At 40.7% G+C, this 14,243-nt stretch overlaps 4 protein-coding genes across 5 annotated transcripts in view; 1 reads left to right on the forward strand and 3 right to left on the reverse strand.

Annotated features, from left to right (window-relative positions):
- Positions 1 to 1,739: 1,739 nt before the first annotated feature.
- LOC104799474 (ankyrin repeat-containing protein At5g02620) lies at positions 1,740 to 3,770 on the reverse strand. The gene is given in 4 exon segments (XM_010522018.1): positions 1,740 to 2,056; positions 2,059 to 2,662; positions 2,744 to 3,156; positions 3,262 to 3,770. Coding segments are annotated over 4 exon segments (1,587 nt in total). The 5' UTR covers positions 3,596 to 3,770; the 3' UTR covers positions 1,740 to 1,820.
- Positions 3,771 to 4,039: 269 nt separating this feature from the next.
- LOC104799475 (two-component response regulator-like APRR3) lies at positions 4,040 to 8,539 on the reverse strand. The gene is made up of 11 exons (XM_010522019.2): positions 8,220 to 8,539; positions 7,104 to 7,556; positions 6,595 to 6,756; positions 6,376 to 6,509; positions 6,117 to 6,287; positions 5,843 to 6,026; positions 5,417 to 5,741; positions 5,277 to 5,304; positions 4,699 to 5,211; positions 4,541 to 4,608; positions 4,040 to 4,431 (listed from the first exon to the last, which is right to left on the reverse strand). Exons 2-11 carry the CDS (start codon positions 7,387 to 7,389, stop codon positions 4,353 to 4,355), a joined length of 1,950 nt encoding a protein of 649 aa, XP_010520321.1. The 5' UTR covers positions 7,390 to 7,556; positions 8,220 to 8,539; the 3' UTR covers positions 4,040 to 4,352.
- A 353-nt stretch (positions 8,540 to 8,892) lies between these two features.
- On the forward strand, positions 8,893 to 11,704 carry LOC104799476 (probable trans-2-enoyl-CoA reductase, mitochondrial). Of its 2 annotated transcripts, none has more exons than XR_769584.1 (10): positions 8,893 to 9,132; positions 9,260 to 9,357; positions 9,898 to 10,029; positions 10,218 to 10,361; positions 10,437 to 10,539; positions 10,631 to 10,730; positions 10,820 to 10,896; positions 10,985 to 11,068; positions 11,256 to 11,374; positions 11,482 to 11,704. XR_769584.1 is itself a non-coding variant. In XM_010522021.2 (10 exons), exons 1-10 carry the CDS (start codon positions 8,951 to 8,953, stop codon positions 11,573 to 11,575), a joined length of 1,128 nt encoding a protein of 375 aa, XP_010520323.1. In that variant the 5' UTR covers positions 8,897 to 8,950; the 3' UTR covers positions 11,576 to 11,694. The 2 variants fall into 2 exon arrangements, 1 of the variants encoding a protein (XP_010520323.1); XM_010522021.2 differs by having other exon boundaries at positions 8,897 to 9,132; positions 10,985 to 11,063; positions 11,482 to 11,694.
- Positions 11,705 to 13,476: 1,772 nt separating this feature from the next.
- The window catches only part of LOC104799477 (histidinol dehydrogenase, chloroplastic), a 3,880-nt gene continuing 3,113 nt past the window's right edge, over positions 13,477 to 14,243 (reverse strand). The window contains exons 13-14 of the mRNA XM_010522022.2: positions 14,113 to 14,203; positions 13,477 to 13,995 (exon numbers count right to left, since the gene is read on the reverse strand). Coding sequence (XP_010520324.1) covers positions 13,721 to 13,995; positions 14,113 to 14,203 — 366 coding nt within the window. The 3' untranslated portion in view covers positions 13,477 to 13,720. The remainder of the gene's footprint in view (positions 13,996 to 14,112; positions 14,204 to 14,243) is intronic.

Raw genomic sequence — 14,243 nt, forward strand, 5'->3', positions numbered from 1 at the left:
TATATATATATATATATATATATATATATATATATATACAGAACAAGGTATTAGATTTCATTTCCTCTTTTTTTCTATTTGGCAAAAAAGGTATGGCCAAATCAATAAAAAAAATGGTCTATCAAAGGAAAAAAATATGTGAAAGGGAAGCAATGGCCCAAAGCATTAACTACCGAAGAAATTTCCTTCGAGCAAAGGATTTTATTTGAATATTTTAAAATTTTGGTTAGAAAGTTGCCTGTCCCTCGGGGCATATCTAAAGTTGGAGGTTGTTTACATTATTAATAATTTCTGGTTGCGAATATCACAAGAACTATATAGTAAACAAAAAATTTTATATCACACTGAGCTCCATGGAGACTGTTAGGCACGGTTGGTGGCCAGTTCGTCTCCGTTTGTAAGGGTAGATAGTTACGGGATTCCTAATGTATCAAAAAAAAAAATTATATCACATTAAATATGCGTCGTTTGTCACCTTTTTTCAAGTCAACAATCAATGTATCATCCTTAGGCCAGATATTTTTGTGTTTGGATTTGTACATAAAATCTAGATTTAGTTGGGTAATTGTAAAAAAAATATTTATTCTAATTTTTATTATATTTATATTTGAGCGGAACATTTAAATTGGATTAATTTTAAAATTTTAAAATTATATCAAATGACTATTAGATTATAATTATATTTTATTCGATTTCATTTATATACTAGAAATCGAAATATTCACTTGCTACCAAATGTTCTACCGTTACTTTGATTTAATAACCAATAAAATTTGAAGACAGCGTTTAAATATTAAATATGTATCATGATTAATGATAATCGGCCTCTCTAATCAGAAAACCACATAAAAAGAATTTCCACTCTATAGTTTGTGATCTATATTTTTTATGAGAACATATTTTGTCTAAACAAATAGTATAATTTAAAACATAGTGCTTTAAAGACTAATGTAATGTTATAATAATAATAATAAAAAAAACAGTTGGAGATTCGAATGGTACATAGATTTCCCAAGTGTCGGGAAATGTTGAGTGAGTTCATTAAATTTGCGTAGAGTGAGTGCATGTGGAGGATTTTTATTAAGAAATTGACCACTTCCCCAAACACAACGTAAGCTCTCCAATGGCATTTATCAAAATAATAATAATAATAAATAATAATAATAATAATAAAATTGACAAATTCATGAAGGAAAATTCCCCAAAAAATATGCAAGTTTATATCAGTAAAACAAACTAAGACACTTAGTTGGTCACTATTTGTTTGATTTTCTTTAGTTTTAGAAAAATTTACAACATTAAAAATTTTCACCCAAATTTTGGTGGACTAGCCGTAATATAACATGCAAAATATATCTTAACCCGAGTTTAAATCCAAACGTGGAAAATAATGTTTAGATAAATAAGAATTTTCGACAACGGTTGAATTTGAATATAAGGGATTAGTTGTGCCGAATGTTTTTTGAAATTTTTTATTTTGAACGGTTTTATGTTGATTTAATTTTTAAAATTTTAATAAAAATATTGGTTTTTATATCGGATTACTGTGAAAATGAATTGATTTTATATAATCTGCTCAACTCTGGACTCGGCAAATAGATAGATACCGGTAGACGGTAGTTCATTTTTTTTTCTTGTGGCTCAAGTAAAGTAAACAGTGAATGTAGTTAGGGTTTATGATTCTTTTGACATTTTCAGAACATTTATCCAGTTTTCTCGTTCTTCTTCTTCTGTAGTCCTGTTTCATCAATGATTTCATTCAAAATGGCGATACACGCACACACAAACACTGATTCTAATCACTGCATACACACACACATCTAAATAGCATACATTCTCTTTGTCAGAAACCCAGAAACCTCCATGAAACCCGGCATCATCATCTGTCGGGATCTGGCCATGGATTCTCCATGCTCGTTTCTTGCGTTAGAAGCTTCGATCCGATGCTTCACCACCCAATACCCCATCGTCCCGAGCGTCGTCACCATTATCGACGATCCGACCACCGTCACTCCGATCGCTAGCCACCGCTCGTCCTCCCCCACGCCCACAAACCCAACCACATCAGCTTGTTGATCACCGCCATCATGTTCTTCTGGGCTTTGTGTTCGATCGCGACAACTGATGTCTGAACCACGACAACGCCCAGAGCTATGAAAAGGGCGATCGAATCAAACACGAAGAATATAGTGAACGCTGGTCTTCCCGCGATATTGGCTTCTCCGAGTGACTGTCCCTGCAATATCGAACTCGGGTCGTCCACGTATTGTCCCGGGACGGTGAAAATGGCGGCGAACGCCACGGTGGCGATGAGTACGGCCACGACGGTGGTGGAGTTGATCGCGTTGTTGAGGCCCTCCACGTGCATTTTGTTTATGCGTTTCGCGATTCCCTGAACGCGTTTCCTTGTCTCTCGCGCGTGCTCCAGCTGGTGATGGACCTCGTGCTTGATGTCGCTCACCGTCCGGGTGAGCTCACGCGCCGCCGCGTTCGCCGGCGGAGATGGGTTCTTGATGGATTTGGCCGATGGGACTCCGTGATTGCGGAGGAGTACGGCGACTTCTTCGTGGCAGTTTTTCTCCGCCGTGTCGAGAGCTGTTTCTCCGGCGCGGTTTATGTCTCTCGTGCTCGTTCCCTTGTTCTTTAGAAGCAATTCTACGATCTGTAAAAGATCAGCAAGAATCGGAGAAAGGGCATACATGGAAAAGCCAGAAAGTTGAAAAAAAAACTTTTTTTTTCGAACCTGAATCCGACCTTTCCTCGATGCAACGTGCAATGGTGTATTACCCTTGGAATCAACCATGTTCAAAGCGGACCGATCTCCCTTCTCGAGCTCGACAACGACGTCTAGACTTTGACCCTTCACCGCCATGTGAAGTGGCGTCTGACCCTTCTTGTCTGTCCTCCTCGTGCTGTCCGGCTCCGCCGCAACCACAGCCTTCACCACCTGCGCGTGCCCATTACGCGCCGCCGAGTGCAGAGCCGTTTTGCCATTGCTCTTAGCTATGGCGGCGAGGCTGCTACCTGTGGTCTCGAGAAGGTACTCCACGACCTCAACGTGTCCCTGAGCCGCCGCCGTGTGTAGAGCCGTCGTGTTCGAGATGTCCACCGTCATTGCCAACTCTGGATATGCTTCCATTAGCACCTTCAGAACCTCTATTTCAGAAAACCCAACAAAAAAAAGGTTACAACTTTGATAACACCTTAACAAAATCATTGCATTCCCGTACCATCTGGATCCTGAATTCGTCAAAAAAATACCTAATTCTCCTTGTTTTGCAGCGATGTGAAAAGGGTCGAACCCATTTCTGGCTTTGGTCTCGGCGTCGGTGAGATCATAGTGCTTTATCAGCTCTCCGACCACCTCGGGATCGCCGTATTCCGCCGCCACGTAAAGCACCGTCTCGCCGGACTGGTTTTGCTTCTGTAACAAATCCGTCAGATTCTCTTCTCCTGCTTCACTCAGAATCTCCTTCACCGCTCCGAGATCTCCTCGCCTGACCGCCGAATGGAGGATCGTATCTTCGCGTTTCCCCGTCAGTTGCTTCTCCATCGTTTTCCTAACGGTTGATTTTGATGTCGAGGCCTCCTCCATTGGAAGGAATGATCAAACGGAATGATGGAGAAGCGAATAGATTCGAGAGGCGAACAAAAAGAAGATCGGTGCATAGAATCTATAGAAATCCGAAACCCATTGACGAAAAGAGATCAAAACTCGCCAGAATGAGAAAAATACGCAGAGAAAAGTTCCAGATAGGGGTAGGAATGAATCTGCCTCGTTTTTTGGGGGGAAAATTCCATGTCCGCTCATCGATTTGATATATACTATTTTTACAGAGTGGTCTACTCCCCCCCCCCCCCAACATCAGATGAAAGATGATGATGTTGCAGTTTCGGGATGAGAAAACACTGTCTTTGACTGTATATACTGGAAGCTTTGACAGAAGATTCAGGCAAGAGAGAGATTATAAAGAAAGGGGCTTAGAAGATTTATGGACTTTTTATAGTGTTCCGACAAAAGATAATCTGATCGTTTGGAAAGGAAAGAAAAACAGATGGGGACTTTTCGTCTGAAATGTTTTTCTTCTGACGCTGTATCTTACACACTGCAATAATAACAGAAACAAGGAGAACGCATTTTGAACACATAAATCCGTCAGTGGGGGAAAAACCAAACAACCCAGTGTCTGAGAAGTCTTTTGAGAATAGGTTTCTATCACAGTTCATGTTTCCAAAGAGTCAGTTGATGAAAGACAATCGAATCGTTTTCTCTTGTTCCTTTTGTTCCTCGGATCTTGGAAGTGAATCACAGGTTATGAGATGCAACGATCAGCGATCGCCTTTTCTGTCTGTCATCTATCGCTGTCGTGAGAACTGTCTTCAGCCGCCATGCCACTGTTCGGGCAATCGTTTCCCGATTTGGAATCACTCCTGGTCATTGCAAGAGCCTCCAATCAGGTAAGAATTGCTAAAAATGGTAACTTTACAACAAGTTCGAGGTAGCTTATGTGATACAAATCGATATGGTATATATACTTACCGGCGAACAAATTGACCCTTGACACGAGGCCGTTGCTCAGCCAGTTTCTTTCTGCTATGGTACCTTACCTGAAACAGACAGAGAAAAGCGTTAACTTGCACCGTAAGAAAGGAGATATTTAGCTCGGTTGAGATCATAAAGACCCTCCAGAAATCTACCCTCTTCTCAAAGCATCGTTCTTTTCGTTTCTGGCGAAACTTCATTATAGCAGCTTCCCGTTGGGTTGCCCGTCTGTTACCACTCCCATCAGTGGCATTATCACTTTCACCGTTAGGGTTTTCAGTGTTTCCAGCGATTCCACTGCCGCTGTTACCGTTATTGCTTCCATGATTGCTTCCCGAGGCGCTTCCTGTAACACTGCAGTTGAGAACCGTACTGTCCAACATATTGGACATGTTACCTCTTGCATCGTCTGTCTTCTCGGGTGATATCTTATGAGACTGAGAAGGAATAGAGCGAGTGGTCTGGACGAGGTGAAAGGCAGAAGAGTGAAATGTCCTGAATGCTTCTGGCTTCGTATTTGCACATTTTCCAGAAGAACCCGTGATATAGTTGTGACCGCTGCTTCCGTTAGACTGCTGATTCAACGGGTTGCTGCTTGAGCCAGAACCCGTCATCTTCGCAACAGAACTATCATTCGGAGAGCAGCTTCCGACATTTCCCATAGGACCCTACCAGGAGAATTAAGCTTTAACCAAGATGAGTATGGAAACCGACATGAATTTGATTACATTACCTTGTTAGCAGAAGTGGCAGTGTTGTATCTGCATGTCAGACAAGGCAAAACGGAGAATCCGAATCAGTCAGTAAGCTCATCGTGCTTCAATATAAAGACTTTATACAGTTTACTTGTCTGATTTTTTTTTCAAAACTTACTTTGAAAATGCAGACTGATCTGAGTGCCTCAGGACAGCATCTCTTGGCCTTGTCACAGTTAGCTTTCGTGATGGCAAAGCTTCAGGGCTGGACGAAGATGTTTTGCCTTTGACTTGCGAGTTAGCGGAAGGATTATTCAGTGTCTCATCATAGCTTCTCTCTACAACTTGAGCCAAAGGCTTTGCATCGCGTTCTCTGGACTTTCCCGTCAGATTCTCATTCTCGGGTTTTTCCAATTTGTGGCCCTTACCTTTCTTTTTGCTTGCCCCAGGATCACCAGCCTCACAAGCTCCTGCTTGCAAGTCCTTGTTGATTTCAACATCATCTAGAATAGTGATTTTGCATCAGATAATATGTAAGAAAACAGAAAGAATCCTGTCAATGTTTACTGAAATCAATTTCTCCAGTGAGTTTCTCTCTTCCTACCTAGTTGTTCATGCAGCTTTTCAAGCTCCTTCTGTTCACTTATGTGTACCCACCCGTTACCGTAAGTTCCTGGTTTCACGTCTATCACTTGAGCACAGGTGCTATCGGGTGCATCAGGTAAATCATATGAAGCTGATGCTTGAAGGGTACTATCAATATCCACAGCTTTTTTGGTCCACGAACTCTGAAAACACAAAAAATAAATAAATTGGAAGACGGTCCAATCAACTTGCATAAAAGGGTTCTCGAGAATCAAATCTATATCCACATTTACCTGAGTTCCACTTCCATCATCGCTTCCATCACGGATACTCGGATCAGTACTCCCATTTTCATGTTCATTATCTTCATTGCTGCTGCTGGTATCATTTTCTGACTCTTCATTGCTTTCGATCCTTACCGACTTTTTTGTTTGTGTGCCACTCTCGCTCCCGCTACCACTAGACTGGTTAAAGAGAAAGGAGGACGTAACTAACAGAACAATGAGTTTTCTTTATGCATTATAGAAGCCGAAACCCTAACGGAATTCTTACACTGTGACATCTTCTCCATATATGCTGCCAAAGATTCTTCAGTTCGTTCTTTCTGATGGGTTTCACGAGAAAATCGACCGCACCCTTTGACAAACATTTAAAGACCAGATTCATAGAATCATGAGATGACATCACTGCAAAAAAAATTGAATCAGATGTTACACAAAATTCGGCATCAGGGTAAAACAACAAACGGAGAAGAATAAGATGTTCACGGACTTATGACAGGGATGTTCTTGAATGTCTTATGGCTCATGATCTTGTACAAAAGACTTGTTCCAGAAAGTATAGGCATGTCGACCTCGGTTAAGACCAGATCGATGTGATTATTCTCATCTTCTAGCATTCTCCAGGCTTGAAGACCGTTTGAAACAGAAGTAACTGAAAAAAAAATTTCAGAAGTAAAAACAGTAAAACAGGAGGGACAACACTTATGTATATAACTTACATAAACACATCAACGTGATTGATAAACATAAGGTATTATCCAAAGCAATGGTAATAGAACATGGAAAACAAAGACAGAAGGCTAAATTTCACAATCTGCAGTTCACAATTAGCAACACTCCTTATTAGCAGTGTTACAATGAATGAAGCAAATCTGAACAATGGATTCTGGTTGGAAGCAACAACTACAAAGCCACCAAATGACAGGAGATTTTCTCCAGAACAAGAAGTTCTTGAAGCATCCAATCCATTATCCAGCAAGTTAAAATCAGAGAAAATACCTTCATAACTGCAATTCCGTAGAAGGGCACTGACAACTTGACGTGTTGAATCATCGTTCTCCACTAGAAGAACCTTAAGTGACCTGACAGGAAGGTATCTCTCCCACCGTATAGACGAGGCTTGTGGTTGTTGCTGTTGGTGCGGTATCTGCAACATGTCAACAGACATGTTGGCAGTTCTATGGCCAGTATCATCAACCCGAGACTCATCTTCCTCAGATGAACCTAATGCTTGTCCCCTGGTGGCGGCCACTCCATTTGCGACTTCCTTTTTCTCGTAACACATTGTTATACCGATATATCATTACACCGTCAAGAGCCACTGGGCCAAACCCCATCAACAAGGTAGAAAAGAAGCAGCGAAAAGTAACTTCTGAATTTCTGCGCTAACTTGCCATCTACTCTAGCATGACATTCATACATGTCGTCTCCTTCAAACATCAAGGCCCTTCACTGAAATCTCACACCCGAGAAAGAAAAAGTGAACAGGAATCCGAAAAAGAAAACAGAGTGACAGACATGTATATACACAGTAAATGTTCTTGTCCAATCACAGGACACTCAAAGATATCATATCAGATCTACACAAAGCTATACGAACCATTTCAATACTTAGTAACACAAGAAAATTCGAATGGATTTTTAAACCCAATGAGGAAGGTCACATGTTTAAGAAGCTCCTGAAGCGTTTCTCTCTTCCCAAATCCAAAGTTTCCAACTTTCTCGACTTCCTACCGTTTTCTCAGCCGCCAAACGGAGGATTTACCAAAGAAGAGGCTTCCAGATTTAAGCATAAATAAACCAGACAGAAACGCACAGCACTACTTTTAAACCGAAACAAGAAAAAAACAACCAACAAAAGGTGGAATAATTTACAAATAAAAATCAACCCATGATGAAAGCTAGCATCTTTGAGAAATTATGATACACTCTCATACCTCAGATCCAGAGTTTCCTAATTCTAAAATTTCTATGAATTCCTCAGCTCCAAATAAGGATTAATCATAAGAGTCAATAAGGAAATCAAACTCAGTAAAGATGAACACCAACACAAAACCCAGATTGCGAATATCACACACAAAAAAGTAGGGGAAAAGGAAGGAAAGGGATAGAAACCTTTAAAGCTCAAAGCTTATCCATGGTTGAAAAATCACGAACCACCGCCAAAATCTCTGACCATAGCTGACCGTATTTTCTATGAAAAAAAACGATTTTTATCCACTTAATCTGCCTGTTTTAACATTTAATCACAAAATCTAATCAAGGGTTTGCAAGATCAGCCAAAAGGGTATCTCCTTGTCTGGTTATCGCCGCTCTACGAGTCCCTTTTTTCTTCCCAAAAATGGAAGACCTGATGTAATGAAAGAGAAAATTATTGACTGGAGAGGAAATTGAGAAGATAAAGATGAGAGAGAGAGAGAAAACATAGAGAGAGAGAAGGGAAGGGATGGGGATGTAGGGGTGAGAGGAGATATTATTTCGAGGATGATGACGTGGCATACAAGTCTACGTGGAAGGTGGGGTCCATCAAACGTGGGGGAGATCTGAGCCATCCGTGGATTAGTGACGTGGACAAAATCAAAAGCTGCGAGATTAGAGCTAATATCCCGAATCTTTAGAGGACACGTGGTGAGTGCTGAGGAGGGGTTTGTCGAGAAAACCCTAAAGTAACCAAGACGCTGCCGTTTTAAATTTTGGCATTATGTCAATACAAAAACACAGACCATGTTTATATATTTGTGTATATATGAAACGCTGCGTTTCGGTGCAGTGTTCGCTTGTTACTTTTTTTTAGTAGCCCTCTAAACGCCGACGTTTCAAATTATCTGAAGACGGAGAGAAGAGAGATGGCAGCGTTGATGAACTCCGTCGTAGTCAGAGCTCTGACGTTTTCGCCGGCGGCGAATCTTCCATGGAATAGAACCAACGGATTCCCGTCACGGTGGGTGAGATCGTTCTCGGCTATGATGTCTCCGCCTTCGAAGGCCGTGGTTTACGACCTCCACGGCCCTCCCGATTCCGTCACCAGGTTCGTACATTTTTTTTTTGGTAAAACAGGTTCGTACATTTGCCTCCTGCGTACAACGCAGTGTGAGTATATGTGTAAGTATTGGCTCGTGCAAGTCTTTCCTTTTTCCCTTTTTTGGATTCGGCAGAGTGGTTGAGCTTCCGCCGGTGGAAATGAGAGAAAATGATGTGTGCGTTAAAATGCTCGCGGCGCCGATCAATCCTTCCGATATCAATAGAATCGAAGGTTTCGTATGAGATTTCTCCAAAAATTATCTAGTTAGATCGAAATCGTGATGGAATTTGCTATGTTTGCTCTAGAAGATGCGGTAATTTATCTTGCCTTTAGTTATCCAGAATACTCGTGAAAAGTGATTTTCTTTCTGCTGCAATGCATCGGTTTCTGGCAAGTCTTTAGATTGAGAATGTGTAAAATATGTTACTCGTGAGAAAAGGATGAAGTTCAAGAATTCAGAGTCGTGCGTTGTTTGAACCCCGGGCTAGTGGAAGAGAAGAAGTGTTCGTAAGGTCTGTGTTACTGAATGGTGGTAGCTGTTTTTGTTCAGTAGTATGTCGGTACTTTGAGTTTTTTGATTGGGATGTTTTTTAGAGATCGGGAATGTCAAAGAGAATGTGTAAGAATGATTGTTTATGATATATGACATAGACTAGTTCTTGAGTTCATGCGAGAAATAGCAGTTAGGCCTCAGGAGTTCAAGAATCAGGATGTGGTAATGCGTTGTAAAACGAATTAAATGTGGAAAAATGGTCGGTGTCGATGGTTTAGGTGTGTACCCGGTTAGACCACCAGTGCCAGCAGTTGGTGGGTATGAAGGTGTCGGGGAAGTATATGCTGTTGGCTCCAGTGTCAAGCGTTTTGCACCGGGTGACTGGGTTATCCCATCCCCACTCTCTTCAGGTAAACCGCTTAACTGCCGTTGTAGTTGTAAACAGTACTGGAATACTGAACATGAGATGTCGCTGTACAAAATGTGGAAAGCTGTCATCTTTTCTCTTTTCCTGTTGTTATTTCTAAAAGTGTTAGAAGGGTTTGGTGAATTCTCAGGTCCTCCTTTTAAATTTACTTGAGAAATCTTTCTGGGCTAGGGACTTGGCAGACATATGTTGTGAAGGAGGAGAATGTGTGGCACAAAATCGACAAAGCTTCTCCAATGGAGTATGCCGCAACAATTACAGTTAACCCATTGACGGCTTTAAGAATGCTTGAGGACTTTGTGACCCTAAAATCAGGTCGAGGAGGAGAAATTCACATATCTGGTTTACTCTCTACTTGAATTTCCCCAACTCAGTGTCAATGTGATGCAGGAGATTGTATCGTACAAAATGGTGCAACAAGCATTGTGGGGCAGTGCGTCATCCAGTTAGCAAGACTACGTGGCATCAGTAGCATCAACATAATACGTGACAGGTATTGATGTTTTACCAAGATTGAAAACTGAACCTACACATTTGGGCAACAAAGTATTAAAGCGGTTTTGATCTTATGCCATTGATTTTAGGGTTGGGTCACATGAAGCGAAAGAGAAGCTGAAATCTCTGGGTGCGGATGAAGTGCTCTCTGAAAGTCAGCTTGATGTGAAGAACGTGAAGGGGCTGTTTGTAAAAATCTAAGTCTAGGGCTTTCTCATGGCTTGTTGAGTACTCAGTATTTGCATTAACATATGTGTATGTCTATGTGTTTCTGGTAGGGAAACTTGCCCGAACCTGCTCTTGGATTCAATTGTGTTGGTGGAAATGCTGCTTCTCTCGTGCTAAAATTCCTGAGGTGCGGTTGGCAATTTTTTTTAACTCTGTGTTTTGACATTTTAATCTTACGTTACGTGAAGATTACAAAGCTGTTTGTCGTGTTTCAGGGAAGGAGGGACCATGGTAACATATGGTGGGATGTCTAAGAAACCGATCACTGTATCAACAACATCTTTCATTTTTAAGGTAAGGTAATGTGTTGATCTTTCTGACAAAGTATGAAAAATACTAATTTCAGCATACCCTAAATTCCCGCAGAATTGCTTCCAGAGAATCTTCTGGTTAAAGAATGAAGCAAAGCACACACGCACACCCCGTTTTGCATCTGTCTATAAAAAATCGAATTTTGAAACTTGTGGGTTTATGAAACCTGTGTAGGATTTGTCATTGAGAGGGTTCTGGCTGCAGAAGTGGATGAGTATGGGGAAAGCAAAAGAGTGCAGAGAGATGATAGACTATCTACTCGAGCTTGCACGAGACAGGAAGCTAAAATACGAGTACATGTCCAATCTCGACAAGAGACCCTCACCTCCCCGGTGTTTTCAAGTAAATCTCGAGAGTGAAAAAACGGGTTTACAGTTGGGCTTTTGTATTTTGGTTGCAGGGTGGAAATGGTTCCATTCGAAGAGTTCCACAAGGCTCTTGACAAAGCTATGGGGAAGCAAGGGAGCCAACCTAAACAAGTCATCAGGTTCTGAAGCTTTTCTTCTCTGTTTAGTAGTTTTGCTTCATCTACCTGTCTCTTAAGAAACTTCGAATATGGCAAACAATAAAGAAGCACTAAATAATAAACTGCTCATTACGAATTTTTATTATATATTTTTTTAGTTTCTTGTTCTTGTTCCCCTTAGTTTTTCCTTTTCGTTTTTTTATGTTCTTATATATTCTTCTTAGAAATATGCAACATAGTACAGTATTTCATTTTTTTTCCTTTGTTTTCAGTCTTTTATTTCTATAGTTTTATTTTTTTAATTTAATAAATAAATAAATGTTTCTCGTCTTCCCTTGAAACCCAAGTTTTTTTTCCCTTTCCTAGGACAATTAGGAAAACTAATTTTTGCAGAGATTTACTTTTTTCTCTTCATGTTTAGCTTTTCCTATTTCCTTTATTTTTTATAAACTCTTATTCCTATTAGGAAATTGCATCTTCATCCATCATTATATAAAGGCGCGCTATATTCGCTACAATTCACATCATCATCATTCATCCGTAACCGATTGCCTTCCATAAAGCTTCATACTTTTTGATCGCCTAAACGATATAATGGCTAAAGATCATGTCGGCTACAAGGCATGGTTCGACAACCTCGAACTGTGCATCGATCATATGTTCAACAACCTCGAACCACGGTTCCAGGTAATCGAAATTATGCTCGACAGAGTTGACCACATCTTATCCACCATCGAATGTCAAGGGAGCTTCCAACCTCCTGACCGAGATCGTAAAAAATCGAACCCTAACAGTTCCAACCGCTCGGATCACTGCACATGTGATCCAATCTCTACACAAAGCGACTTTATGACACGGTATCCGAGTTTAGAAGTCTTTGCTATTCTACAACACGCGAATAACAGGGACAACGACAATATTCAGAGGGAACCTGAGAAATCGAACTGGTATAACGTTTTCTACATTCGAGATCCGGTCGGGAGTGAACCGAAGGATATGAAAAACGAGTTTAGGACAGGGTATCGGAGTTTTAGTCTAGTCGATAATCGAGGCAATGACATTCAGAGGGAGTCCGAGAGATCACAACGGCATAACGTTTTCCGCACTCGGCTCACTATCATCGATGAATTCAGCTGCGACGTGGTAATTTCAAGCGGAAGCGCAAAGAATTTGGTATCGAGATCACTAGTCGAGTCGATGAACTTGAAAACTGAAAAGCAAACAAAGGTGGGAGCCCTAGAAACATGCAAAGTCCCTCTTTCCATAGGGGAGAGCTATAAGGACAAGGTGATGTGTGATGTGGTAGATGATGACGGCATGGATGCATGCGATGTGGTCTTGGGAAGACCATGGCTTTTCGACGTAGACGCTACGTATAGAGGACGGGACAATACGTATACTTTCGGATGGAAAGGTAACGAGATTTTGATGCGACCACTACCAATGCCGAAGGAGACGAATAACGATAACAAAGATGCATGTCATAATCAGGGTCGGTGTTCGTTGATGTAGCAGTAACACGGCCCCTTTTCTTCTTTAACGTTTTTTTTTTATGTTTTCACTTTTTGGATCGGTCATAAGGGATTCGTATTTTGTCTTTTCGGTTTATCTTTCTTCTGCTTCTACACGTGGAAAAAAATTTGAAGTAATAAAGGTTTATCATAGTTTTTTTTAATTTAAATCGAAATTTAAAAAAAAAATCTAAATAAAAATCGAATCGAATCAAAATCTATAGTATCTTACCCTAATTCTGATCACGTAATTTATGATGTATAATAGTTTATATATTCTCTGGCGGATTAATAAAATCAGGAAAAAAAAACATTTTTATTTAGCTTCTGCCGCTTTATAATTCATTAGATTAAATTCTGATACACCTTTTCATGAAATATACAAATAAAAACTTTTTTTTTTTTGGTTGACAAAGGATTATAATTTTAACCATGATTACAGGAGTTTCTAACGCACACCTCCTCCCACATTATTTCTCCACAATATTTTAGATTCATCAAATAAGACGTACCCAACGATCTTACGGTTCAAATCCAAAATCCAAATCTAAAGAACCAAATCAGTTCCCACGAGTCGGGAACTCACTGCCTTTGCAACACAACCGAATCCAATACACATGTTCTGCCTGAATCTGATTCTCGAAAGGCAGAATCATTTTAGTTCAGGCTAGTTGTTTGGCTTCGATATCTTCGAGCCTGAGTGTCACTGCTCTCCTGTGAGCTTCTAGACCTTCGACTTCCGCCATTGTTGCCACATAAGGACCAAGATTTCTCAGACCTTCCTCTGTTAAGGATTGTACGGTCATGTACTTGAGGAAGGAATCCAGAGAAACTCCCCCATACATCCGGGCATAACCATAGGTTGGAAGAACATGGTTTGTCCCGCTCGCATAGTCCCCGACACTTTCCGGAGTCCACTGCCCTAAAAACACAGACCCTGCAATGGATTTTGTTCAAACCCGGTCAGGTGATTCAGCCCTCTGATCATTTTGTAGAAAGAGTTGTAAGAAACACAAACTCGTTACGAGGTTAAAGCCGGGAGAGAGGATCGTACCAGCATTCTCGATGAGGCCCTCCCATTTCTCAGCGTCTCTGACATTAACAATCAAATGCTCGGGTGCATATAGGTTTGAGAAGGATATTGCCTGCGATATTATGCAAAAAAAAAAAAAAAAAAAAAAAAAA

The sequence above is a fragment of the Tarenaya hassleriana genome, unplaced genomic scaffold (genome assembly GCF_000463585.1).
Source record: "Tarenaya hassleriana unplaced genomic scaffold, ASM46358v1 Cleome6, whole genome shotgun sequence".
Taxonomy (NCBI): Eukaryota; Viridiplantae; Streptophyta; class Magnoliopsida; order Brassicales; family Cleomaceae; genus Tarenaya; species Tarenaya hassleriana.